Source organism: Mytilus californianus, unplaced genomic scaffold, assembly GCF_021869535.1.
Source record: "Mytilus californianus isolate M0D057914Y unplaced genomic scaffold, xbMytCali1.0.p SCAF_4, whole genome shotgun sequence".
In the NCBI taxonomy this organism is placed as follows: Eukaryota; Metazoa; Mollusca; class Bivalvia; order Mytilida; family Mytilidae; genus Mytilus; species Mytilus californianus.
The window spans coordinates 70,884,811-70,911,307 of NW_026262690.1; the positions used below are offsets into that span (position 1 = coordinate 70,884,811).

General features: G+C 32.1%; 1 protein-coding gene across 1 annotated transcript in view; it reads right to left on the minus strand.

The window, feature by feature from the left end:
- Nucleotides 1-26,497, minus strand: part of LOC127698636 (collagen alpha-5(IV) chain-like) — a 69,562-nt gene that overhangs the window by 33,379 nt on the left and 9,686 nt on the right. Inside the window, exons 8-20 of the mRNA XM_052202194.1 lie at nt 23,506-23,568; nt 22,938-23,018; nt 17,825-17,986; nt 14,576-14,638; nt 13,517-13,615; nt 12,168-12,221; nt 11,703-11,922; nt 9,613-9,918; nt 8,158-8,238; nt 7,554-7,651; nt 6,764-6,964; nt 4,522-4,690; nt 2,067-2,183 (exon numbers count right to left, since the gene is read on the minus strand). Of these exons, the coding sequence (XP_052058154.1) occupies nt 2,067-2,183; nt 4,522-4,690; nt 6,764-6,964; nt 7,554-7,651; nt 8,158-8,238; nt 9,613-9,918; nt 11,703-11,922; nt 12,168-12,221; nt 13,517-13,615; nt 14,576-14,638; nt 17,825-17,986; nt 22,938-23,018; nt 23,506-23,568 (1,714 nt within the window). The remainder of the gene's footprint in view (nt 1-2,066; nt 2,184-4,521; nt 4,691-6,763; nt 6,965-7,553; nt 7,652-8,157; nt 8,239-9,612; nt 9,919-11,702; nt 11,923-12,167; nt 12,222-13,516; nt 13,616-14,575; nt 14,639-17,824; nt 17,987-22,937; nt 23,019-23,505; nt 23,569-26,497) is intronic.

Sequence of the window (26,497 nt, forward strand, 5' to 3'; positions counted from 1 at the left end):
AATGACCCAAAAATGAAATCTTAATGTTGATCAATGAACCATGAAAATAAGATCAAGGTCAATTCACCCCTGTCAGATGAGCAGGTACACTTTTCAATGACTCTATTGACCATATAAAGTCAACCTATTACCGATAATCTCAAAATTTTCATGTTGATTTCAGTAAGTCACTGAACCTTTAAAATTGAGGACAAGGATAACTGACTTGTCAACAGAAACTTCATAAGGGGCACTATCCAACATTTTAGGCTAGAATATAATTCACGACCAAAATCTGTTTTTTGATGATCTTGTATTACTGATAATTTTTTCTGTTTACAATTTCTTTCTATCTTTTATAGTTTTTGCTTAAAGCACAAAAAAGAGTAAAAAAAAAATAATAATCATTTCAGGGCAATAACTCCTGTAAGGAGTCAACTGACAATATTGGCAATATTTACTTATTTTAAGGTCTTGTCTTGTTGATCCTGTTTGCCTTGAAATTTTATATCTGTCATTATAGTTTTCAAGATAAAAGGCAAAAACAAAAAGATATGGTAAAAATCTTCATTATAGGGCAATAACTTCAATAAGGCATAAATTTACGATTTCAGCAATGTTTGACTTTTTGTAAATCTTGTCTTGCTATTTATTTTTGCTATTAAAAGTTTCTCTATATCTCCCGCAGAGGTCCAACCCTGAACAGTTGGGGCAAAAATGGACACAATATTCAAGCTTGATACAGGTCTGAATTTGGATTGTAATTAAATATTTGACATATTATAGGTTTCTGAATAAATGTAGTCAAAGAACTTGAAATTGGTTATATGAATTGAATTTATCTTCAATTAAAGATTTCTTGCTGTTGTGCAATACTTAGTAAATCTGTTGTCAGACTATAAACAAATAAAGTTCAATTTCTTCTCAATGTCATATTTGAAATTTATGAAAATCAATAGGGACATTACATCAATAGCTATAAATAATTCACCAAAGTTTCATGAGAACTGCTGAAAGCATTTTTGAGTTATTGTCCAAAAACTGGAAAATCCCCCCTTTTAAATGAATAAAACCCCATAACTCAGAAATGTAAAATCTAAAATTTATAAAATTCTAAAGGGAGCTTACAACAACGGATATAAGCAATTCACTAAAATTTCATGAGAACTGCTGAAACCATTTTTTAGTTATTGTCCGGAAAATCCCCCTTTTTTTATGAATAAAAAACCCTGTAACTCGGAAACGTAAAATCTAAAATTTATAAAAATCGAAAGGGAGCTCATGTCAATAGATATAAACAATTCACCAAAATTCCTTGCAAGTTGGCGAAAGCATTCTTGAGTTATTGTCGGAAAACTGGAAAATCCCCCCTTTTTTCATGAATAAAACCCCAAAACTCGGAAACGGTAAATCTGAAACTTATAAAAAAACAAACGGAGCTCACGTCAATAGATATAAACAATTCACCAAAGTTTCATGCATATTGGTTAAAGCTTTTTTGAGTTAATGTCCGACATTTTGATGACTGACAGACGGATGGTCAACGGTATACCATAATACATCCCGTAAATGGACGTATAAAAATGGAAAAATTGGTATAATTCATCGTTTAAAGGCAATAACTCCTATAAAAAGACGTCTAACAGTTTAGATGTAAATGAACAGAAGGTAGGTCACACAACATTCTGAACATGTTTCCCACTATCAAATTTTCTCTATCTAAAAGATTTTTCAAGATAATAGACAAAAAATGCGTTTTACCCCTAGGTTCTCTTTTTACTCATGACGGCCATGTTGGTTGGCAGGCAGGATCATCTGACACATCTTTTGAAGTAGATACTCCAATGATGATTATGGCTAAATTTGGTTTCAATTGGCCCAGTTATTTCGGAGGAGATTATTTTGCAAAAGTAATCAGATGACAACGGAGGATTGAAGCCAAGTGATGAGAATAGCTCACTTGGCCCTTTGGAACTGATAGATGGACCAAATGCAAACATCTTGTTCAATTCCCATCAGCCTAGCCTGAAGCAACTTATATGGCGGAATGATGAATAAAATCCTGATTAAAAAAAACAAAATGTTACCTTTTAGACCAGGGAATCCTGCAAAACCGTCCAATCCTGGTTCTCCTTTTTCCCCATAATCTCCACGTATGTCTATTGAAGGGTTAATCACAGGCTGAGATGGCTCTCCTTTAATACCTGTAGAAAATAAGAATTCATTTGGTCAGAACAGATTTCACTTTTTCGTCAATATATTTTCAATAGAAAATGTTGTAAGTATGTAGGAAGGTATTAATTAGATTTGGAGGAAGTCTCCTCTTATATGGCCACTAAGTTAGCAAAGATCTTAGAAATAGTCTGTGTTGAAAATCAGAAAGAAAATATTGATACTATGAACAATAAGAGAGGCTCATCCTTGGATTCTATAGAACAGGATCTGGAAAGAGGATATTTTCATCTGCTAATTAATTGTTTAAGTCAAATTAATGAAATTCCTGTGTGAAAGGCTGATATCCAGTTGAAATTAAACAAAAGAAATGGAACTCTTTATTAGATAAGGTAAAAATGGTCAAGTTGGTATATTTTTGCATTTTGTATATGTGTTTATACTTGAATTATAGTATAGAGCTTCAAGATATTTGTTAACTTTTATACTAAAGACAAATGTTCACAAAACACTCGATTATGGTAGGTGCAAATACATGATTATCTTTTTTGTGCATAAGCTGAAAAAAAATTCCACAGAAAGATATAAGATTGATCTTTTTAAAGCATTAATTTGCATCTCTGCCTCCCACAACAGTTTTTTGGGAAAAAATTCTAAAATGGGCAATAATCTACTCAAAAAGAGAAAATGGGGTACACCTTTTTATGTTCAGGTGTGTTTGAGTTCACTTTTTTGTGCATAACTTCATTTTTTGTGTGTGGTATCTAAGGTAAATAGTCTTCAACCTCTGAAAATTTTAAGTCTGACTTTCCACAAAATATTTAATTTAAACTTTTTTTAGTATTTTTCTAACTTTCGAATTTCCCCCTGAAAACTGATCAGACAATAGTTTTAAGTTGACAAAAAGCCTCAAAGTATATCAAATGATGCTGAATAGCTAGTAGATACGTTTGTCTTTAAAATACAACTGTCGTGGAAGAATCGTAATGATGCTATGTAAATTGATCGGGTTTCAAGAGCTAAATTGACAGCGTGTCATCCCTACAATGGCTTCCATTTTCAAAATATAAAAAATTAGGTGTCATAATGGGGAAATAACTTTGACGAAGTAGAATGCTGACTGAACATACACAGAAAATTAAATAAAAATCATGTGAAAAAATGGGACATAGTGTCAATTGGCCGTGTTGCAATATTCAACATTTGTGCAATCTCCCTGTTAAGTTTCAGGGATCTGGGTTCAAAACTGTAGGAGTAGTTGATTACTCAAAACTTGTATCCTATTTCATGAAATTAATAAGTTCACAAGTTTGGGAAATGAGAAATAATTCCTCAAACAATTCCATAATAGCAGATGCACAACTTCAATATATGTGCTATCTTCCTGTGAAGTTTCAGGGATTAGGGTTGAAATCTGTAGGAGGAGATGATTACATAAATGAGGCACCTGCCCATCCCCTCAACATCACCATACTATTAGCCTGCCAAAAAACTACAGAAGGAACAAAAGAGGACAAAAACAGGTTAAGTTGGTTGAGAGCAATAAAACAAATTGTAGGTTGTTTGTATTTTCAAAAATTACTTGGAATACATGACCTCTAGATGTCCCTATAGGTTTTATTGTGTTGTTATATTATAAAAGAGAGGCGAAAGATACCAGAGGGACATTCAAACTCATAAGTTGAAAATAATCTAACAACACCATGGCTAAAAAAGAACAACAGACAAACAGACAAACAACAGTACATAAAACACAACATAGAAAACTAAAGACTGAGCAACACGAACCCCATCAAAAACTAGGGTGATCTCAGGTGCTAAGGAAGGGTAAGCAGATCCTGCTCCACATTTGGTACCCGTCGTGTTGCTCATGTTAGTACAAACCCGGTAATAAGTCTAATTCGGTAGGTCACATTCGTGAAAAGCTATCTCATTGACATATATCCCACATCTCTTTCTATTTAAAAGGGAAGCACTAAATCATAAACATTACAGATAGTTTTGCAACCAAGAAAATATGAAATATTAAGTAACACATTATGTAAAACCAGTAAAGTATTTTTTAATCTTTCTACTAAGAAGATTTCACTGATAACATAACACAGATCAGTTTTTGATGAAACAATGTGGGATTAAAATTAGAATAGATAACTAATCTGTTTTATCATCTTTTCTTTCTTTATCCTCGCGCTCACGATGTAAAATTCAGCTAATGAAAAGTTCCTTCCAATTAATTATTAATAAATATTTGGAAATTTTCAGAATCATTAAAAATGAATAAAAAAGAAAAAAAGGAAAATATTTAAGAAGTCAAAAAGGAATAACTGCATTCAAATTTAAATAGCCTTCGTAATGTATTTTTAGACCAACCTTTACGTCCATTTGCACCAGGTGAGCCATCGAATCCTGCTATTCCCTTAGGTCCTGGAAATCCATTAGTTCCTGGGAATGAATCTCCTACTTCACCCTTAAATCCAGGTTCTCCTCGAATACCTGGCAAACCATCTAATCCATCAAATCCATCACTACCAGCATTTCCCTATAGAGATCACAAATTCTATTTAGTAGATTTACTGATATCAAGAGTTAAAGAGCATCGTCAAAGTTTTACAATTTTTCTTGAAAAGAAGAAGGTACATGGGTGATGAGAGCCCTTAATTGGCAGTTGAAAGCGCAAAATTAGTAAAATTCTACAGTACTTTTAAAATCATATTAATTCTATTCATAAATAAACAGAATGTTATACTGTGGATTCATTATTATTCATGGATTTTGTGGTGATAGGTGAACCATGAATTTAAGTGTTCAATGAAGAACAAATTTCCTATAAGGTTTGGATGCAAACTTTGGTAAATCCACAAAATCAAGTATCCACGAAAATATAATCTTTTCTCAATCCACAAAAATTTGTAACCACAAAAATAAATGAATCCACAGTAGTATATCTCTTCAATTCAAAACAATCATATGACATTTTACTAACTGTGGTCTTTTCAATTCATAACTTTTTTATTGGTTGTTTTTTTACTGAGTATAGAATGTTTAATGTCAACCTGCAAATATTTTTTACCTAAGGTATTTTGTCTATCAAAAAGTGAGGTGTGGAAAACTGTTATGTGCTATTTTCTAAGATAATATTAGTTATTTTTTTTTACAATTTCATGCTTGATAGCAGGTTAAGATAATTTCAGATTTTGCCTCATTTCATACATGTCATAAATTAGATGCAAGCAATTCTTTATAACTTCATTCTTAGAAAATGCTGGCATTTATGTGCTTCCCTGACCATATTGATCAGGAATTTCTAGCAGACCTGTTTCATCATTCACCTCATTTCTAACTTTTGTCTCTTAACTCTGACCACATTTAAACTTCTGTCAGTATATTGGAAATCCAAGGACATTTCTACTTCATATTTGGACTCCACAGCTTCTTGCCTACCATTAATACAGACACACCTATTTATCTTCCATAAGATTCTTGCCTACCTTTAATACATGCTTACCAATATATCTTCCACAGCTTCTTGCCTACCTTTAATACAGACACACCTATATATCTTCCATAGCTTCTTGCCTACCTTTAATGCACAAACACCTATATATCTTCAATAGCTTCTTGCCTACCTTTAATAAAGGCACACAGATATGCCTTCCACAGCTTCTTGCCTACCTTTAATACACAAACACCCCTATATATTCCATAGCTTCTTGCATACTTTTAATACAGGCACACCTATATATTACTATCACTCTGAGTTCATTGATACTTCTTGTCCAGAGAATCAATGTGTACCTGTTTTACCTTTCTGCCTTTAATCTTGTTTTTGTCTGAGAAATAAAGTCAGATTTGTGTTTCCTCTCTGACCATATTCCTACTTTTTGTCTTAAGAAACCTGGCACCCCTGCTTTTCCTTCAAAATGTATTCCTAGCTTTCCCTCAAAAATCACTAGCAATTTGTACTAGAGATCCTTGTAAACCTTCAGTTCTTTTCTGTCTTTGCTGTGGTAATTCTAGTAGATCTTAGTTTCCTTCCTGAACCCATCAGCTTCTCTGATCAAAATTTTACGTTTTTTCCTAGAAATTAGGGTAGACTCTACTGTCTCTTACCTCATTCTTACATTTTCTACAGAAAGACATTGTAAAACCATTCACATGTTTATATAGAATCATGAAAGAATACCTATTCATTCCCTGATCTCATTCCACCCTTCTTATGCTAAAAACATTTGACATATACCTTAGGCCTCGTTGTAACCTTTTCCAGAAGGAATTATGTCGGCAGACCTGTTTCTGCAATTCTGTAATGACTTAATTCTTTCTTCCTATACAAAACTCTGACAAATATCTGTTTCCACCATTGTTATATGTTATCCAAGCATAGCAGTAGAATGTTGGCTTACTGTGCCATGAGTTCCAGGTTCAACGGTAAATTTGGTGGAAAAATCAAGCTCTACTGTAACCAAAGGATTCATCAGTGACATCTATTTTCTCACATACCTAATTATAACATTTTCTACAAAACTTCAATGAGACCTGTTTTTAAACTGCACTCTTATTTTATGTCCATGCAATTCCACTAATTTTGTTGATTCTCTGACCTAATTCTTACCTTTTGTCCAGGTAATCCTGACAGACCAATATTTCCTCTTTCACCTGCTTCACCTGGACTTCCCAACATTCCAGGTAAGCCAAATCTTCCTGGCTCTCCTTGCTCGCCTCTATATATTTTGTCTGGGTTAGGATCTATAACATCACCAGGGAAACCCTTAGGTCCTGTTGCTCCTTCCTCACCAGGACGTCCTGGTCGGCCCTGTACAGAAATCAAGAACTTATTTATGGTATCAAGAAACCAATGACTTCTATCCATATAAAAATTATTTCTGTAATTCTTAGCCAAATTATGCATTCCCTTACCAGTTGATTATTTTTTATAATCAATTAGCTGATTGCCTGATGATTTTTTCTTACAGATCACTTAATGGGAACATTACAGTTTGCCTACATATTGTTTTACTACAATTTTAAACACTGTAAAATCTTGTTTAAAAATATGATTTTGCTAGTTCATTAAAGGTGCCAAAAAGAAAGGAAATGACGTTATTAGTTTGACATATTTTTTTGTTTTTCTGTAACCATCAGCAATTTAAAAAAAAACAATTAATTATTACGTTACATCCCCCTTTTTACATTAAGGTTAACTTCCATCTACATATCTTCTCGAGATAAACAGATCAGCATGTTTTTAATCAATGTAATCTTCTATGCCCATTAAAAATTCTGCAGCCAGATTTAGCATGTTAGATAGTATATTTATCTTCAAGGGAAACACATATTCCAAATATCATTTATATCCATTGGGATTACATTTGAATAGCCTAATGAACATAAATTCAGCTCACCTGGTTTCCATCAGCACCAGCATTTCCCATATTACCAGGTACTCCTGACTCACCCTTCTGTCCAGGTAATCCTGGTAAACCATCAAGTCCTTCAAGTCCTAAATATATCATGAACATATTGATGGTATTTTTCTATATGTTTGGACAAGCAGATGTTTAAAAGATTTTTGTATAGTGTTTCATAATTAAACTTCTGTCATCTCTGAATAAAAATTTTGACTCATTGTCCTGACCTTGCATAAAGTAGATTTTTAAGTAAACTAACAATTTTGAGTTGACTAAAATTAATTGCAGATGAAAAAGTTTGTCATATGATATTGTAGATTTTCATACATTTAAAAAAAAAATATCTTTCTTTTCTTGTTTGTTACTGATAAAGTCATTTACAAAAAAAAACAAATGAATGATGGCTGCTCAAAAATGAAAGATAGCTGTTCAAGAAATAAGACTGGTCACAACAAACAACTTTGAGTGTGGAAATGAAATATACTGATAAACGAAATTGTAACAATTTCTACATAAAGATATTTCAAAGGTGTTATATCCAAATAAACAAAGTAATATGATAGAATGTTGAAGATTGGCATTTGTAAAAACATCTTACCTGGAAGACCAGGCAATCCAGATTCTCCTTTGAAGCCACGCGCTCCCCCTGGACAAATTCCACAATCATCTCCGCTACCTCCTGTTAACCATAACCAATATAAAGTTATCTATATGTTGTGTACACATGTGTTTACACTTTCTATAATTTTGATCTAAAAATGATTTACAAACCAACAAACTTTATTTCAATAATGAAAAAAATTACCGATGTTGAAGGATGGCCATTAAGAGGGCTAAAAGTGATTTGTCCTCGTCTAATTACCCATATCCCAATCTTTAGTTGTTGATGGGTCAAATATGTGGCCATGGTAAAACCCATATGTGGCCATGGAAAAACCTACTGGTATATGTGTGGCGATTTCTAAGCATATGCATGGAAAAGAATTAAGACATTTTACAAACTCTTTCTATATTACATTTCAATAAAAAAAAAATCATTATTTAAACATTTTGAGTTTGATCTGTTGTACAGATCTATAGATGTTTGTGATGTTTCCAGGCAAAAGATGTTGTTATTTTTGTTCTTCACATGAAGCTTGCTATTCACACAAAAAAAACAACATAAAATACTCTTATAAATGATTTGTTAGATCAATGAGCAGTAACAATCACTTGGAATGTTATGCAATGTGTTGTGTAATACTGCAGTAATCTTTAGACAACTATAATTCTACCACTGCATTGATTGTGATACAATATTTCTTCTATTGAGATAGTTACGCCTCTTGTTTTAAATATTTAAAATTTGTTGAGTTTGAAGTAATATCCTAAAGCAATAGTACAGTGGCTAAATATGTTTATATGGCCAACAATATATAGGTACACTTTATGTCTCTTTTTCAAGCCTCGGTAGCTGAGTGGCCTATGTAATTCATCGATTGTATTACTAGCCTGTCAACACTGAGGTTGTGAGTTCGAATTTTGCACGTTGCAGGTGGGCTCTACTCCAATCTTAAATGACTAGGATTGTCTACCAAAGGTTGGTGGTTCTCTCTGGGCACTCCGCCTTCTTCCACCAAAAAAACTGACCGCCATGAAATAGCACAATAGTTATGAAAGTGGCTTTAAACACCAATCAACCAATCAAACAATCTGTTTCAAAGATCTACAAAAAACTCCTGTTGTCATCACCAAGAATGGTTGTCTTTTTTTGGGACCTCACAATAGCAGAAGATAATTTGAAATCATGATATTATGTTGACCAATGAGAACTGAGATCAAAACTTGCTGAAATGTTTCAAATACAGTAGCCCCATCTTTGAAGATCTTTCACACTAGATATTAACCCCTGAAAAAGGTAACCTCAGTCAAAATTGAATTACATTGGTATTATACAATTATCCTACTACTGTCATACAATATAGTCTGTGTATAAAAGTTGACAAAATATTGAGGAATTAAAGGTGCTGAAAAATAATAACAATTTCCTCCTGATGAATATTAAGTACATTACCTTTAAACCCAGGTATTCCAGGCAGACCATCACGACCGTAATCTCCACCATTACCTCGCTCACCAAACAATCCAGGGGATCCTTGTGGACCCGTGATATCAAGACCAATTCCAGGAATACCAGGCAAACCTGGAAATCCATCGTCTCCTGGACGACCAGAAATGCCATCAACACCATCACGACCAGGTCGACCTCTGAACCCTGGCTCACCTACTACATCACGTCCTGGACTACCAGGGACTCCAGTTTGACCCTTCTGTCCAGTGGCTCCAGGAATACCTGGCTGTCCGTTTCTACCAAAGCCTCCTAAAATCGAAAAGCAAAACATTAAAACAACAATAACAATAATCATCTTGAGAATAGCTTGCAAATATACTGTACAGAAATGTACTTCAGAATATACTAGTGAACATGATTAATTACTAATATAATCCATATGTTTAAATTTTTTTCATTTTTTCTAATATTCAAAAGTCTGAATGAACCAGATAAGTTATAGTAAAGTTCTGCTCTCAATCTATTGAACCAGATAAGTTATAGAAAAGTTCTGCTCTCATTCTATTGAGCCAGATAAGTAATAGTAAAGTTCCAATCTCAATCTATTGAACTATGATAAGTTATAGTAAAGTTCCACTCTCAATCTATTGAACCAGATAAGTTATAGTTAAGTTCCACTCTCAATCTATTGAACCAGATAAGTTATAGTAAAGTTCCGCTCTCAATCTATTGAACCAGATAAGTTATAGTAAAGTTCCACTCTCAATCTATTGAGCCAGATAAGTTATAGTAAAGTTCCAGTCTCAATCTATTGAACCAGCACAAAATTTTTCATTTTCAAAAATCTATATGGGTAAATCATTTCTAGTGATGAGTTAATTATTGAGGTAAAAACTTTGAAAACATTTGACCTCATTGTAGTTTATAATATTGGAATAACTCCTGCTGCATACTGCTATATGATTTAATTTTTTTTCTCAAAGATTTAGTAACAGAGGATCAACACCCTGTTCACATTTTTTTAATCAATCTAAATTTAAATCAATATCTAAATTTGAATTGATCTAAAAAAAGAAACAGTCAGTGTTCACATTATCTTTAATCCCAACCATCTCTATCGGTCTAATATGAATCACTGCGTTTATACTACAAGTAAACATGCAATTGATGTGACTTTATTACCAGTGAAATTGTAAACACTGTGTATAATTAGAAATATTTAATCAAATTTATGTGTTAATTTCCCGCAAATTGGGTAGTACCGGTATAGGCTTGCAAAACATTAATGGATGAAGTTATATTTCTTCACTTGAATTACAAGTTCAAATGTTGATACTGTTGTTCTAACAGTTTTTGTGATAAATTGCACATGTAGTTTTTCAGCCATACATGTGCACAATGTATATTTGATTCAATTGTACTAGTTTAGATCGATCTCTGTGTTCACATTTAAGGTTAGATTGATTCAAACTGAACTACCTCTTTTGGTGTTTAGTTTAGACTGATCCAAGACCAATTCAAAGTGTTCACACTGGACTTAAATCGATCTAAAGTGAACTGATCTAGTTTAAATTGATCTAAATGTCCAATTGTGAAGGGGTCTATTAGTAAATTTTGTATGGTTTCTAACAAGGTTATTACAACAAATACAATGTGGACTTATTAAAAATAAAGTCATTTCGTGACTTTGAAGAAACATTACTCTATACTGCATTGATTTAGTAACATTGTTTCCAGCAGTTTAAATTACAATAGACATATGATTCACTAGATCTCTGCAATCTGATTGGTTTAAAGGAAAGCATATGACTTGAAACCCAATATTAAATGAATCCATAGTACTACAAGCTTGCGAAATGAAAAGAAATATTATACAATATTTTCTGTATGTTTCTTTCATGCATGAACTATAATCTATAAACAGATGCGGATTCAGGATTTTGAAATAGGGGGAGCCCCGGGCAGCCAAAGTAAGCAACGTTTGAGGTAACCATATATATAGCTCCATATGGGGGAGGCCTGGGCACCCTGACCTCCCCCTCTAAATTTACTTCTGATAAATTTGGATAACATGGTCAAAGTAGAATACCTACCTCTTTCTCCAGTCTCTCCTGGAATAGAAAATCCTGTTGCACCACGGAGTCCAGGCAATCCATCTAGTCCAGGCAGACCTGGGGGGCCAGGTGGACCAGAAATTCCTATTTCACCATCACGTCCAGAAAATCCTTTCTCCCCTGTAAAACCTACATCTCCAGGACGTCCTTGTGCCCCTGGCTGACCATCTAGATCATTTCTGACATCTCCTGGATAACCCTATGAAGTCAAAAAGATACTATGCTCTACTGACATAAGAGGCTATCTAAACAAAATTCTTATCATCAACCTACTTTACATACTTAACTGCTTTCAAATATTTTTTGAATTCTAATACAGCAATTCAGTTTAAGAGAAATTTTATTCTAAAGAAAGATAACAAAAAATGTTTTTCTTCAAATAAAATAAATAAACTTCATATTTATCATACATTGTTTCTTGCAAAATACATAAAAAAAACATACTACTGGTCCTTCATCTCCTCTGGTTCCCTGCCTTCCAGTATCTCCTCTTATCCCCTAAAAAATACAATAATATTCTAATCAACAATCATTAATGGAGAGTTAGGTCAAAACTCTTCTATGTGTGAGTGGATTTTCCAGCTATTTTTTATACTTTTACACCCCATACTTCGCTTTTGTTTATTTTTTAGCTGATTTTTCTCTCTTCATTATCTTGTTAGTCATAATTCTCTATTCTGTAGACCACATCCAGACCCTCCTATGTGAAATTATTATTATTGTTATGCCTTTTCTGAATAACAAGCTGAAGATGGAAATTTCTCTCTAAAAATTTAGAAACATAAACCCAAACTCAGTCCAGCAGCTTGAGATGAAGAATTATCACACAGAAAGACCAAAGAATTTAAAAAAAAAAAGAAATAATTTACCTTATTGTTATCATTACAATAGTTTTAACTTCAACTATATAAGCATTTAAATTACTGAGCTACAATGACAGTAGAAGAGAAGTAAAAGATACCAAAGGGACATTCAAACTCATAAGTCGAAAATAAACTGACAACGCCATGGCAAAAAAAGAAAAAGACCAAAAGACAAACAACTGTACACAAAACACAACATAGAAAACTAAAGACTGAGCAACAGGAACCCCACTAAATTATTAGAATTTGCCTTTAATAGCTTTAGTGACAGTCATGTCAGCATAAGGAAATCTCAATTACAAAATTTACTTAAAACAAGCATTCTGAGAGTATTGCATGGCAATACATAGTCCCCTACCAGTTAAAAATTCATTGTACTGGAACAAAATTGATCTTTACCTTGTCTTGGTGTAAACTATATAACAAATATCAAGTCAATATCTTCAAGCATGACGCAAAAAAAGTGTGGAAAACTGATTATTTAAGTGAATTTTCAGAGTCCAAGGTCCATAACTCTGCACAAAATCATCAGACCAGAACAAAATTCGAACTTGATCTGTAACTTGTCATGATAAAACTATATACCAATCATCAAATCTATATCTTCAAGCATGACGAAAAAAAGTGTGGAAAACTGATTATTTGAGTGAATTTTCTAAGTTCAAGGACAATAACTCTGCACAAAATCATCAGACCGGAACAAAATTCGAACTTGATCTGTAACTTGTCATGATAAAACCATATACCAAATATCAAATCAATATCTTCAAGCACTAAGAAAAAAAGTGTGGAAAACTGATTTGCCGGACTGACGGATGGACAGACAGACGGACTGAGTGCAAACCTTAAGTCTCCCTCGACTTTGTCGGTAGGGGACTAATAATCTATAATGATAATGGATTGATAAAAATGGGGTTACATTTGGCTTACCTTAACTCCTTTAAATCCATCAATACCCTCCCTTCCTTTGTTGCCAGCCATTCCTTTTGGACCATAAGACCCAGTTGGTCCATCTTTACCTCTCTTACCCTGTAGAGATACATTAATATTTAAAAATATTATTATAAAATACATATCCACTCAATGTAGTTCCCTTTTTGTTGTTGTATACATTGACAATTTAGAACTCACATTTTTTGTTGCAACCTTTTCTCATAAGTTTACTTAAGGTAGATTCATGGTATACCGCCATCTTGGATTGTACAATCTCAGTACAAAAATGGTCTAGTTATTTGCCCAAATCTGCAAATTTGGAGACAGATTTGCAATTTAATGGTTAGATTGTTTATTTATATAAAGAAAACTTGGTGATGTATTGTATTATTCAAAATATTTAAACAAATATCAAATTTGGTGTTTTTAGAATCATTTTTTTCAAATAAGCCATTTAAGGGGAGATAAATCTTTTAGTAAACTATATACTAGACTGATAGGGAAATTTTAAATTTTTTACTTGTAGCAAGAAAACAAGTTTGGTGACACCATTTTTTCTTTTTATTTTCTTAAAACATATTATAAAACCTATCTTCATACAATTTATTTCAAAATTCTATCTCATAGAATTTTTTTTATGCACACAAATGTGTTTTTTCATGAACAATCTAACCAAATTTAGGCAATTTTCAACGACTCATAGCTTGGAAAATAGTACGGTGACCCATACTTTTTATTATATTTTTGAAAAAAACATAGTAAAATCTTCCTTTTGGCAAAGTATAAAAAAATTCTATCTCAAAAAGTATATACTTATGATCTACCTTAAAAATACCTTTCCAAAATGTTTTTCTTTGAATATACTGGAATAAAATGTTTACAAATACAGAATTCGTTTCATTGAAAATACAGTAATAAAACGTTCACAATTACAAAATTTATCATACCTTACAATATTTGTCATATATTGCTTTTTTTGGGGTTATATTTTACAGTTATGAAAGGTTTAAACATTTACCCTGATCAAATGATTTTGTAGTTAAAAAATATATATACCCTACGGCCTTCTGGACCTTGTTCCCCTGACGGCCCTTTAACACCATCCATTCCTTTCCTTCCCTGAAATATTAAGTTTAACATAATTAAACAATGATATTGTTAATGATGCAGTATGAACATATGTAATGTTAATTTTATTAATAGTTTTTGATCGTAAAATTTACAATGTCTGTTTGAAGAAATTTTGCTCTATATATACTCCACGATTCACATGACCATGATATGCTAACAGCTATGCCTTCTGGTCTCTAGCGAATAGTTGTCTCATTGGCAATAATACCACATCTCCATACTGTAAATTCAGAAATTATTAAGTGGATTTATTATTGCGATTTTCGAAGAATAGACAAAAATGCAAGTTTAATTATTGCAATTTCGAAAAAATCGGCATACAGGTCAATGTTTCAGTTATTAGACTGAGAGTCCTTATTTTTGCGAAACTCACCCAGTCGCATTATTCGCATTAATAAAAACATTGCAATAATTTCTGAATTTACAGTTTTTCATAATGATATGAATATTCACAGTAAATTTATATTTATGAATATTTATGTAGTAGTATAATATCTGAAAATTTGTAGGACTTTTTCTATTTTATCATGTACTGTGATTTTTTAGGGTTTTCTAATGCAAAACAGAATTTGTAATTACAAATCATAAATTTTATTTTCAATCATGTATAAAGATGACAAACTTTTATCATCTGTAATTCACTGTGTAATATACTTCCTTTATAATCAAAGGTTAAAATTTTTCATTTGAATTTATATATTGACTAGCATACAAAATCCTGCCACATTCTTTGTGTACCTGTCTAAAGCCAGGAACCTGCAATCCAGTAGTTGTTGTTGGTCGGTCATAATTGTTATTAAATCAGCTCAAATCAGGGGCTCTTTTCACAAAAATTTTACGACAAAAACTGATAATGGTTATACTGAAATGTTCATCATTTATGAGTATTTTTTCTTGTAACATTTTTTTGTGAAATGTAGAATGTAGAATTCTCTGTTGTAGTGTTTCACATTTTGTAACCCAGGGCCTTTTACAGCTTACTAGACAGTATGGATTTGCTCATTGTCAAAGGCTGTTTGATGACCAATAGCTGTATTGACAAGCAACCAGGCATGGGGCGAATTACATTGCAATGTAATGCATTATATTACAATTACTTTGACCAAACCATGCATTATATCACAATTACAATTACATGCATTTATCAAAGTAATGCATTATATTACAATTACTTTTGCCAAGTAATGCCTTGAATTACACATTACATTTGAAAATTTTATTAGTGAATAGAAAAATTAAACATTTTGAAAAACAACTAGAAGTCACAAAAGATTCTAGCATATGCAGTAACTGTTCCATGAATTGAATATAAGTATACATGTAAAAAGTCTATTTAATTTGACTTTTACAATTTTTAATTATTTTAACTTAATGTTGACTTTATGTTTATAAATATATTTTTTGTTGTTTTTTTTTTAATTTTAAACGAAATATTTAATTACTGTGAATTACTTCCTTAATTATAAAATAAACATAGACCTTAATTAATGAACAATTGTCTAAATGGTGAAAATATTGATTGTTAAACAAACTAATTAGTGTTTTATAACAAAGTTTAATTATCTTTTATTTAAGAAAAACAAAGATATTCTTTGATCTTATGACAACAATACAGCTATGTTTTTCAAATATCAATCTTTTTATGCAGGAAAAAATGTATGAAATAAGATGAATTAAGATGAAATAAGATGAAATAAAGAATATATTCTAATGATTAACATATTCTTAGTTAATCAAGAAATCTTAAATTTGGTTTAGTTAAAACTCCAACAATATGTTAAAGATGTAGTATGTGAAAAAAGTAATGACATGTAATGCATGTAATTACACAACTTTTTGCTAAAGTAATGCATTATATTACAATTACATGTAATGCACAAATTGCTGCATTACACATCACATGCAATTACTTGGAAAAATGTAATGCATTACCATGCATTACAATTACAAATTTGCATTACCCCATGCCTGCAAGCAACCTGACAATTAATTATTTTTTAATAAAAACATTGGTTCTAACCAATTTTCTACATATAAAATTGAGAATATCATTTTTAAAACTTTAAAAACATTGTGATATGCATCTAATTCACACCAAACTATTTTAAGCCTGAAATGACCAAAAATTTAACCAAGATCACTGAACCATGAAATTGAGGTCACACCATAGATGAGGCTTCATGGTATAGAGCCACAAATTCGTCCTGGTCAGGAAGAACAAATTAAGAAGAATTTCATATTTCAAACAAAATATTTCATATTTCCTGCACATACCTGTCAACTGACCCATATTTTGCGGGTGTAACCTGTGAATTTACAAGTTCACCGAAATTTATTATCTGACTGGTTTTCACCTGTACTCTAGTTTCATGAGACTTTTAAGTTCTACTTTTTAAATTTGTCTTCTCAAATACTTCTAATTTGAACTAAATTTCCTTTTCAACAACTGCCTAACAATAGTATTGATGTAAAATTCACTAATCTGCGTATTATCTCGTTAATTTTAGAATATAGAGGTAGCAAACTTCAAAGAAAATAGCCAAGAGAGTCTAAAAATCTCCATAGGCAAAAATCACGCTTTTAACCAATATTAATCTCAAAATGGTAAAATGTTCATCCTAGTAATCCAAAACCTGCTTTAAACTGTTCAGTATCTCTTTTTAATGACTTTAAAACATAAGAATGTTCCTAAATCCACTCTTAATCCATGTGTAACTAATTACAGGACAATCTTTACCCAAAAATTTAGAAACTGAAATATACGGCAATATTTTGTCTGTATCTAAAATTATAAAGTACCTGTTTTTTCACGTCCTAATTTCAGTCGATCTTATATGCAAGTAAAGGTACTGTGAACCAACTTATTTTCACGGACACTTTATTTTGCATTTAGCCCTTTCTATCCAACTTCACGATGATATATATTCGCGGTATTTTTCTACTTGCAACAAAATAAATTGCTTGTGAAAATTATATTAGTTGGTTTACAGTATGTTGAATTTTTCAGCACAAGCAAGGCTGATGTATTGTTTGACATGAAATGACTGCCACATTATTTAAACTTAAGACCAAATGCCTATGAATGCTGAAAACTTGCAGATTTCAACATAGAAAGCAATGGGGCCATGAATTAGTGGTTATTAGTCCTTCTAAAAAGGGAACTACATTACTCACATCATCTCCAGGACTTCCAGGAATACCACGTTTTCCTTCAATTCCTTGGTCTCCTTTATATCCTTTGTCTCCTGGTAGCCCAGGTACTGCAGTTCCATTTGTTCCTGTAATTTCGGGAATATAACCTGGTGGACCTGGGGGTCCAGGAATACCTTTGGGTCCCTAAAATATTAGTAGATAAAATCTATAAGACACCAGCAAATCATAAATGTCAAATAATTGTTAGATCTCTCTTAGAAAGCTGAGTATTTTCAATTATCATAATTTAACAATAATTTGTTTTTGGATTTATTATCTTTTTATTCATTGTAATGAAAGATTATTTGCTCGTGAACATAAGGGTTATAAGTAGATTATTTGAGATCTTCGGCACAAACCCAACATTATGCCACAATCCTGTAAATGTGTGATATAAGCAGTCAAAGTACATAGATTATATAAATTATACATTGTCACTAATAAGAAATCACTCTACTTTAGTGATACATACTTTACTCTAGTCTCTATAGTCACTAACAATATATCACTTTTCTTGTGATTTTGATAATTTTATATGATGATGTTTTAAGGTAACACAATACCAAATTGCATATCTCCCGATTTTTAAAATTGTTTGCACACTTGTACTTTGATTCGAGTTACATTGGAATATGAAATAAAAAATGGGGGTCACCATTTTTGTTTTTTTTTGTAATTTTTATAAGAAAACCTCAGTTTTGGTAACAAATTTACATAGATATATAGGGAAAATGCCTTTTTAACTTATTTTTTTTTAGATTTTTCAATGGATGGCTTATATACGGAGAAAGACTAACATAATATCCAGGATAGTATACTGAATCCATGCATGTATAGAAACACATGTCACCAGCCTTGTTTTTTTTAGATACATTGCTTCAATGTTGACCACTTAGAATTTGACAGAAAACGTGTGACATTACTGAATACAGAATAATGTTATTTTTATTCAGAGGTATTAAATATAAATATGTTACGGATCAGAATGGTGTTTGTTATTCTATTTTCCATCCCTGTTGTAAATTTCCTATTAATTCAATATAACATTCTACTGAGTTCATTTATTTCGCCCTAACTGGGTGCACTTTTAGCTTTTCAAAACTGAATCTTCAACTTAACCCTACCAAACATGTATCCATGCATGAATAAAATAAAGTGCTTCAAAAATTTGATTTGGTAAACAGTGATGTTGAAGTACAATTTGAATTGATAGATTGATGGTTGCTTAAAGTCCAGTTGCAAATATTTCATGTATTTTCAGGACGATACAATACAATTTTAAGACACATTTGATGCAGCCGTCAAAAAAGGTTAAACATTCTGTTACATTTGTTGTTGTGAAAATTATAAATAAAATTAACATCTTGATAAAAAAAAAAAAAATACACATTCTCAATATAGTTTACTCTGTATGGTGTAAACGCGTGGGTTGTGTGCGTAGTTAGTCGGACAAACCTTGCAAACTGTATGCAAGATTTCACTTAAATTGACAAAGTTCAACATTCTGTCATTCGTTGAAAATTATTCAAAAAAAAAATAATCCTGAGAATATATATGCACTCTCAATATAGGTAAAAAACTTGGGCGCAATATATTATCAAAATGAAAATTCAGCAACCTGTCATTCAAAACAAAATAAACATCTGACAAGATGCCCATCTTTAGTATATGTACTAACACCAGGTACATAATTTAAAAGCTTAGGCTTAAAAACTGTAGTCCTAATAAATCAGCCATAAAAACCCTATATAGCAAGCGAGGGACAGACTGTCGCACGGACACGGGTAAAACGATATGCTCCCTGCATTTTGTCTAGGGAGCAAAATATATATTAGCATATATATGATGATGTTCTATTCTATAAGGCATTTGGTGACAAAATATCTTTTTGGAATAAGCAGTTCAAAGTGGAATGGTAATTGGGAGATCTCAAATGGAGCAATGTAAGCAAGCTAACAAAGATCAAATCTACGTCATTTGGTCTTTGATGGAAAGTTGTCTCATTGGCAATCATACAACATGTCCTCATTTCATAATGGTTTCAGTTTTTTCCTGAAATACAAGAAGTTTAAAGACTAACAAATACATACTAGGAGACTGAAATATGTTGCTGTTATAGTTAAAATCTGGCTTTTGTTGTGAAAATGTGATGCTATAATCTTATAGATTTAGTACTTGCTATACTAAATATATTCATAAAACTTTCCAATTCAAGGGACCAACTAATCTTTACTAAAACTACAAATTAGCATTAAAAAAATACTCGTCCATCCTGCAATAGTCACATTTTATCTAGATGTCTTTGGTTTAGTGTGTCGTTAATTGGCCAGTTGCTGTTTTATTGTATATCCCACATTTCCATTTATGCACACAAAAAAATAACAACCCTTTTAATTTACATACACACTTGTATATTTGTTGCAAAAACTCTTTATAAGACTGCAAATACTCTTGGGCTTTTCCCGAAGCAATAATGCCTGTCCCCAAAAAAAGGCACATTTGCTAATCGTCTGTGAGTCGTTTTGTCTCCCCACTTTGTGAAAAGGTGCATTTTTTATCAGCTGTACCTGTACATCATGTCCAACTCAAAACACCAAAAACAGACCCATCCCCAAAGACCAAAGTGCAAGTTAATATGAATCTAAAATCAAAACTGAGAACAAATAAAATGTAACGGGATCTGAATGATTTATATTTATTTCGTCTTAACCGAGTGCACATTTAGTGTTGACATCCCATATGTTTAAGCCTTTGTTAACTTTCTCCTCATTCCGATGTAGCTGTCCTGTGTAGACTTACAGTGCTTATACAATTTCAATGCTAGTAGTTTATTTTAAACAAGCTTCCATATCAGATTTCTTCTGTACAGTCCAATAAATTTCAAAGACTGTTTACACTTGAAACATAGGGAAAGTTTTTCGGCCAAATAGCCAAGTTCTTCTACTCTTCTTTTTTAATCCATGCCAACAAACCATTTTCTGTCTGGGTTTCCATGTCTGCTTGTACAGTGCTTTTTTTCGCTATATTCTATCCGTATTCTTTTCCAAATAAATTTCCTTTTTCTGTTTTGCTAGCGGCGTTTTTCGGTGACCATTTTAAAACGAATGGGTTTCTTAGCGTAATTGTATTAATTGTGGTATAATTCCTCGTATTTTCACACATTATCATGCGTTTCTATAGTTTGGATTTCTACATTCAAAACAAAATTTCATCAGAAACGCATGCATCATTAATAAGAATGAACTACAAAAAAAAAGTGAACAACACAGAATAAAAAGCTCAATCTGTTATGCATAAGAACACATATAGATAAATTGGACAAATGCTAACTTATCAAAAGAAACAGAACATTTAAATGTAAAGAATGAGAAGAAGAATGGGAGGAAAACAACAAAGCAATCAATGTCAAATAACGTATTGCATCAAATCTCTCTGCACTCTGCATCTAGGCAAAGTTACTATTAAAAAAGTTTATTAAAAATAAAAGGTAAATTTATTATTTGTTCATATCACGAGTACAGCCTACATGTATTGTGTCGTTAACCGCCAGAAATATGACCGAACCTGCTCCACTGACTGGTGTCTATGAATGTTGTTCAATAACATCAGGAACAATAACTCATAATGTAACTTCATTTGGTATTGTGTTACCTTAAGGTAAATAGGGGTTATAAATTTTTTGAATTGATAGCATCTTTAAACACTTTTCCAAAATGTAGCTAATATAGTGTTTTTTCTTGCCTAATGTTTCCCCTTATATAAGAACTCTAAGTGAAAGCCTAGTGATTACCTGAAAATGATGACTAGTTCCTTGTAATGGATTAATGGTGTTTGAACACATTAAATTTGTAGATTAATATGTTTTGTTTAACAGTTACCCTTTACATTCATAAGGTAAGATTGGACGATAAAGTAATGCCTTAATATTTCAGTATATTATCAAAATCCATAAAGCTAGGCTGCATGATAACCATAAACAATAATAAAATTTAAACCATAATAAGCCAAACAAGAGGCTCCTAAACGCCTAAATGGTTCACCTTTCAAAAATTGAAATTTTAGGCAAAAAATCTAAAAATTAGTCAAAAAATAATCAATAACTTAGATATGAAGTCTTCCAATGGATTTGGTCATTTGGACGATTTTTTAGATCTTGTATTGCTTATCATTTTTGCTATTTTCAGTTTTAACCTATCTATTCTATTTTTTCGAAATAATAGGCAAAGCTCGAAAAAATTAGTAAAAAAATTGTCTTGTAAGGGCAATAACTTCTTAAAGAAGTCATTAGATGGTTTAGGTTATGTTATGATTTTTGTCGATCTTGTTGTGCTGTTAATTTTTGGTATTTTAAATTTCTACTTATCTGATAAAGTTTTTCAAGATAATAGGCAAAAACTTCAATTTTGGTAGAATATGGAAGAAGGTAGATCTAGACATTCTGAGCATTTTTGCCCTGTCAGATTCTATCTACATAATGTATTAGGTTTTCAAGATATTAGACAACAAATGCATGTTACCCTTTATATGTTCTATTTCTAGCCATGGTGGCCAGTTGCTTGTTTGACAGGAATAAAAAACATGAACTTTATACTAGATACTCTAAGGATCATTCAGTTAAAGTTTGGTTTTAATTGGTCCAGTGGTTTCAGATGGAGAAGATTTTTGTAAAAGTTTATGACAAAGCCGGACGACTACGACAGATGCAGAATGCCAAGTGATGACAATAACTCACATAGACCTTTGATCCAAGTCAACTGAAATGCTATAACCTATTTAATTTTAATGTGAACCCCAACTTGTAACATCAGTTATTTTTAAAGTTAACCCTAACTGAAAAAAAATTCCATTGGATATTTATTACAAAAGTTTTAGTTTGTAATAAATATCCAAAAGCATAGTTTTATCCAGAACAGATACATTTATGACCAAATAGTTATCCAGAATGGATAACTATTAAACGCTTAAAATAGCATGCCATCCCTCATACTGCGTATGAAAAAGGTTCATAAAGGAAAGGAACTGGTCCGACTATGAATCATCACCATGTGCTGTTAATCATGTGTTTTTAGAATTTCCTACATTTTATTCATCATACCTTGTCTCCTTGAAGTCTTATTTCAGCTGGTCTTCCCATGTCTCCTTTTGCACCTGTTACACCATCAATACCAGGTTTACCCTAAAACAATTCAGAACATTTCAGCAAAGTTAAACATTGAGAAATATTCTTAATTCTAATTTGTACTCAATTAACAGGTGGGAAAGACATACCGGGTAAGGTTACCCAAACTCGAGCATCAAGCCAAAATTTTACAATCTGTCACAATTTTTCAGTTGTTGCAAAAAATTGTTATATAAAAGATGTCTACTGACAATTTGGCTATAAGTAGATACCATATTTGACGTAAATCTGAAATCTCCTTTTATTTTATGCCTGTAGAAATTAAGGCTCCATACCCATTTAAAAAAACTTTAGTGCAATTTTCAATATCCATACATGTAGCTATTGAAATACCAACTGCTATACATACCTTGAATAGATATCACAAAATTGATGATTTAGTTTCTTAATGATTTGTGGAGAAGTATTAATTATACAAGTGATATAAAGATTAACTCTTCAGAATAGATTTTTACATACAATTCAGAACTAAGCATATACATACCTGGATACCTTTATCTCCTCCGATTCCAGGTTCACCATCATAACCAGGTCTCCCTTGGAAGCCCTGCATATAATTCAAAGCTTTATTAGTTATTATTAAAGAAAGTGATGAAATATGACAGAATACAAATAGAATGATAATAACTATAATGCAGCTATCTTTTTTACTATAAGCTGTAGCGAAACCTGTATCAACCAACCTCTCTAGACTAAAGTTTTGTCCAGGTTAGAATGGTGTTCATTGCAGATGTCTTAATTTTCAGTATTTTATTGTATAAAACAAAAGCTAAACTTGAATTTAAAATTGTTGAATATGAGAATAAATAACTGTAGTATAATGTTCAATTTAGACATATTTTTTTCTCAGTATCCTGTTTTAAAATAAAAGCGTATATAGGATTCAATACAATACAAGTTGTGATAACTGAAAGATTTGGTCAGTAACAACTTGCAACTGTATGAAAATCAAGTTTAATGTGTTTAATTACTATTTCAAAAAAAATTATAAAAGCAAGAGGCTCCTTAGAGCCTGTTTCACTCAACTGTAAACATTTTACTGTTTATAGCTTCTACCTATCTACTATATTTTTTGAGATAATAGACAAAATCTAGAAATAAGTTAAAATAAATGGGTAATGTGTCCATGGGTCACAGATGATGCCCCCACTTCCTCTCTATCTTTTACAGTTTTGAAATAAATGGAGAATGTGTCTATGGGCCCAAGATGCCCCCGTTGTAAATATGAATGAGTAAATTTATAAAGGGGCATAACTCATGAACGGTAAAAGTGACGCCACACAATTTCGAACTTGATCTGTGTTAGGTGGTAATAAGCATTGTGTATAAGTTTTATAACATTTGGTTGAGGCAAACTAAAGTTTGGGGACTTACGGGACAGGCAACGGTAACACTTAATGCCCCCACCGTAGCGGCGGGGGCATAACAAAAACCACCGAAAATTGGTAAAATCATCTTTAAAGGGAAATAGCTCCTATAATGGGTCAATTGACAATTTTGGCCATGTTGACTTATTTGAAAAACTTGTATTTCTGAGCTTATTTTTCGCTATTTACAATTTCTCTCTTCTGCAAAAAATGCAAAAATGGGTAAAAATTATCTCTCAAGGACAATAACTCCTATAAAGGGTGGATAGATGATTTTGGTCGTTTAACTTATTTAATGATCTTATTTTGCTGAACACTTCAAATATTTATAGAATAACTAATCAAAGAATTCAATATAGAATAAAATGCTCCGCAGGGCGCAGCTTGATACGACCGCAGAGGTCGAACCCTGAACAGTTGGGCCAAGTATGGACACAACATTCAAGCTTGATACAGCTTTGCATTTGGATTGTGATTAAATATTTGACACAGCATAGGTTTCTGACACAGAATGAATGTGGTCTAAGAACTTAAAAATTTTAAATTGGACATTCACCTATTATGGTCCAATATCCAAAATCTAAATACATGGTTAGATTCAGCATATCAAAGAACCCAAAGAATTCAATTTTTGATGAAATCAAACAAAGTTTAATTTTGGACCCTTTTGACCTCAATGTGGACAAAGTTGATAACGGGGCCCAAAAATCAAAAATCTAAATACATGGTTAGATTCAGCATATCAAAGAACCTAAATATTCAATGTATGTTGAAATCAAACAAAGTTTAATTTTGGACCAACTTGAAAACTGGGCCCATAATCAAAAATCTAAATACATGTTTAGATTCAGAATATCAAAGAACCCTAAGAATTCAATTTTTGTTAAAATCAATCTAAGTTTAATTTTGGACCCTTTGGACCTTAATGTAGACCAATTTGAAAACAGAACCAAAAATTAAGAATCTAAATACACGGTTAGATTCGGCATATCAAAGAACCCCAATAATTAAATTTTTGATGAAATCAAACAAAGTTTAATTTTGGACCCTTTGGACCTCAATGTGGACCAATTTAAAAACGGGGCCCAAAATCCAAAAACTTAATACACGGTTAGATTCAGCATATTAAAGAACCCCAAGAAGTCAAGAATAAAACCCCATTGAAATTGGTCAAGAAATAAGCAATTTGTACAAAGTATCTTCTTTTGCACAATACTGTGCAATTAAATATTTCTTGCTATTGTGCAATACTGTACAATTGACAATTTCTTGCTATTGCGCAATATTGTGCTATTGGATATTTCTTGCTATTGCGCAATACTGTGCAATTGAAGATTTCTTGCTATTGCGCAATACTGTGCAATTGAAGATTTCTTGCTATTGTGCAATACTGTGCAATTGAAAATTTCTTGCTATTGCACAATACTTATTATATAATAATTTACACATCCTGTTTGGTGTGTATCTCCTACCATATCATTATTATTTGCTTTTAAATATAAATCAGAAATAACCAACTTAAAATGGAAAATTTTAAAAGAAAAAAAAAAGGAAAAAAAGAAAAAAAAGGTAAAAAAAAAAATCCCCCCCCCAAATTTTTTGAACCCCCTTATGATTCATCACCCCAAAACTCAATCCCAGCCTTCCCTTTGTGGTATGGTACCTTGCAGTACAATTTCAGAGAGATCCATACTCTTGAACACAAGTTATTGTCTGGAAACTAGAAAAATGTGTTTTTTGGCCCCTTTTTGGCCCCAAATGCCTAAACGTTTAGGGCAATTACCCCCAAACTCAAACCCAGCTTTCCCTTTGTGATAAGAAACCTTGTAGTACAATTTCAGAAAGATCCATACACTTAAACACAAGTTATTGTCCTGAAACTAGAAAAATGCTTGTTTTTTGCCCCTTTTTTGCCCCTAATTCCTAAAATATTGAGGCAATTACCCCCATCATCAATCCCAGCATTCCCTTTGTGGTATGGTACTTTGCAGTACAATTTCAGAGAGAGCCATACACTTGAACACAAGTTATTGTCTGGAAACTAGAAAAATGCTTATTTTTGGCCCCTTTTAGGCCCCCAATTCCTAAATGTTTCGGCAATTACCCCCA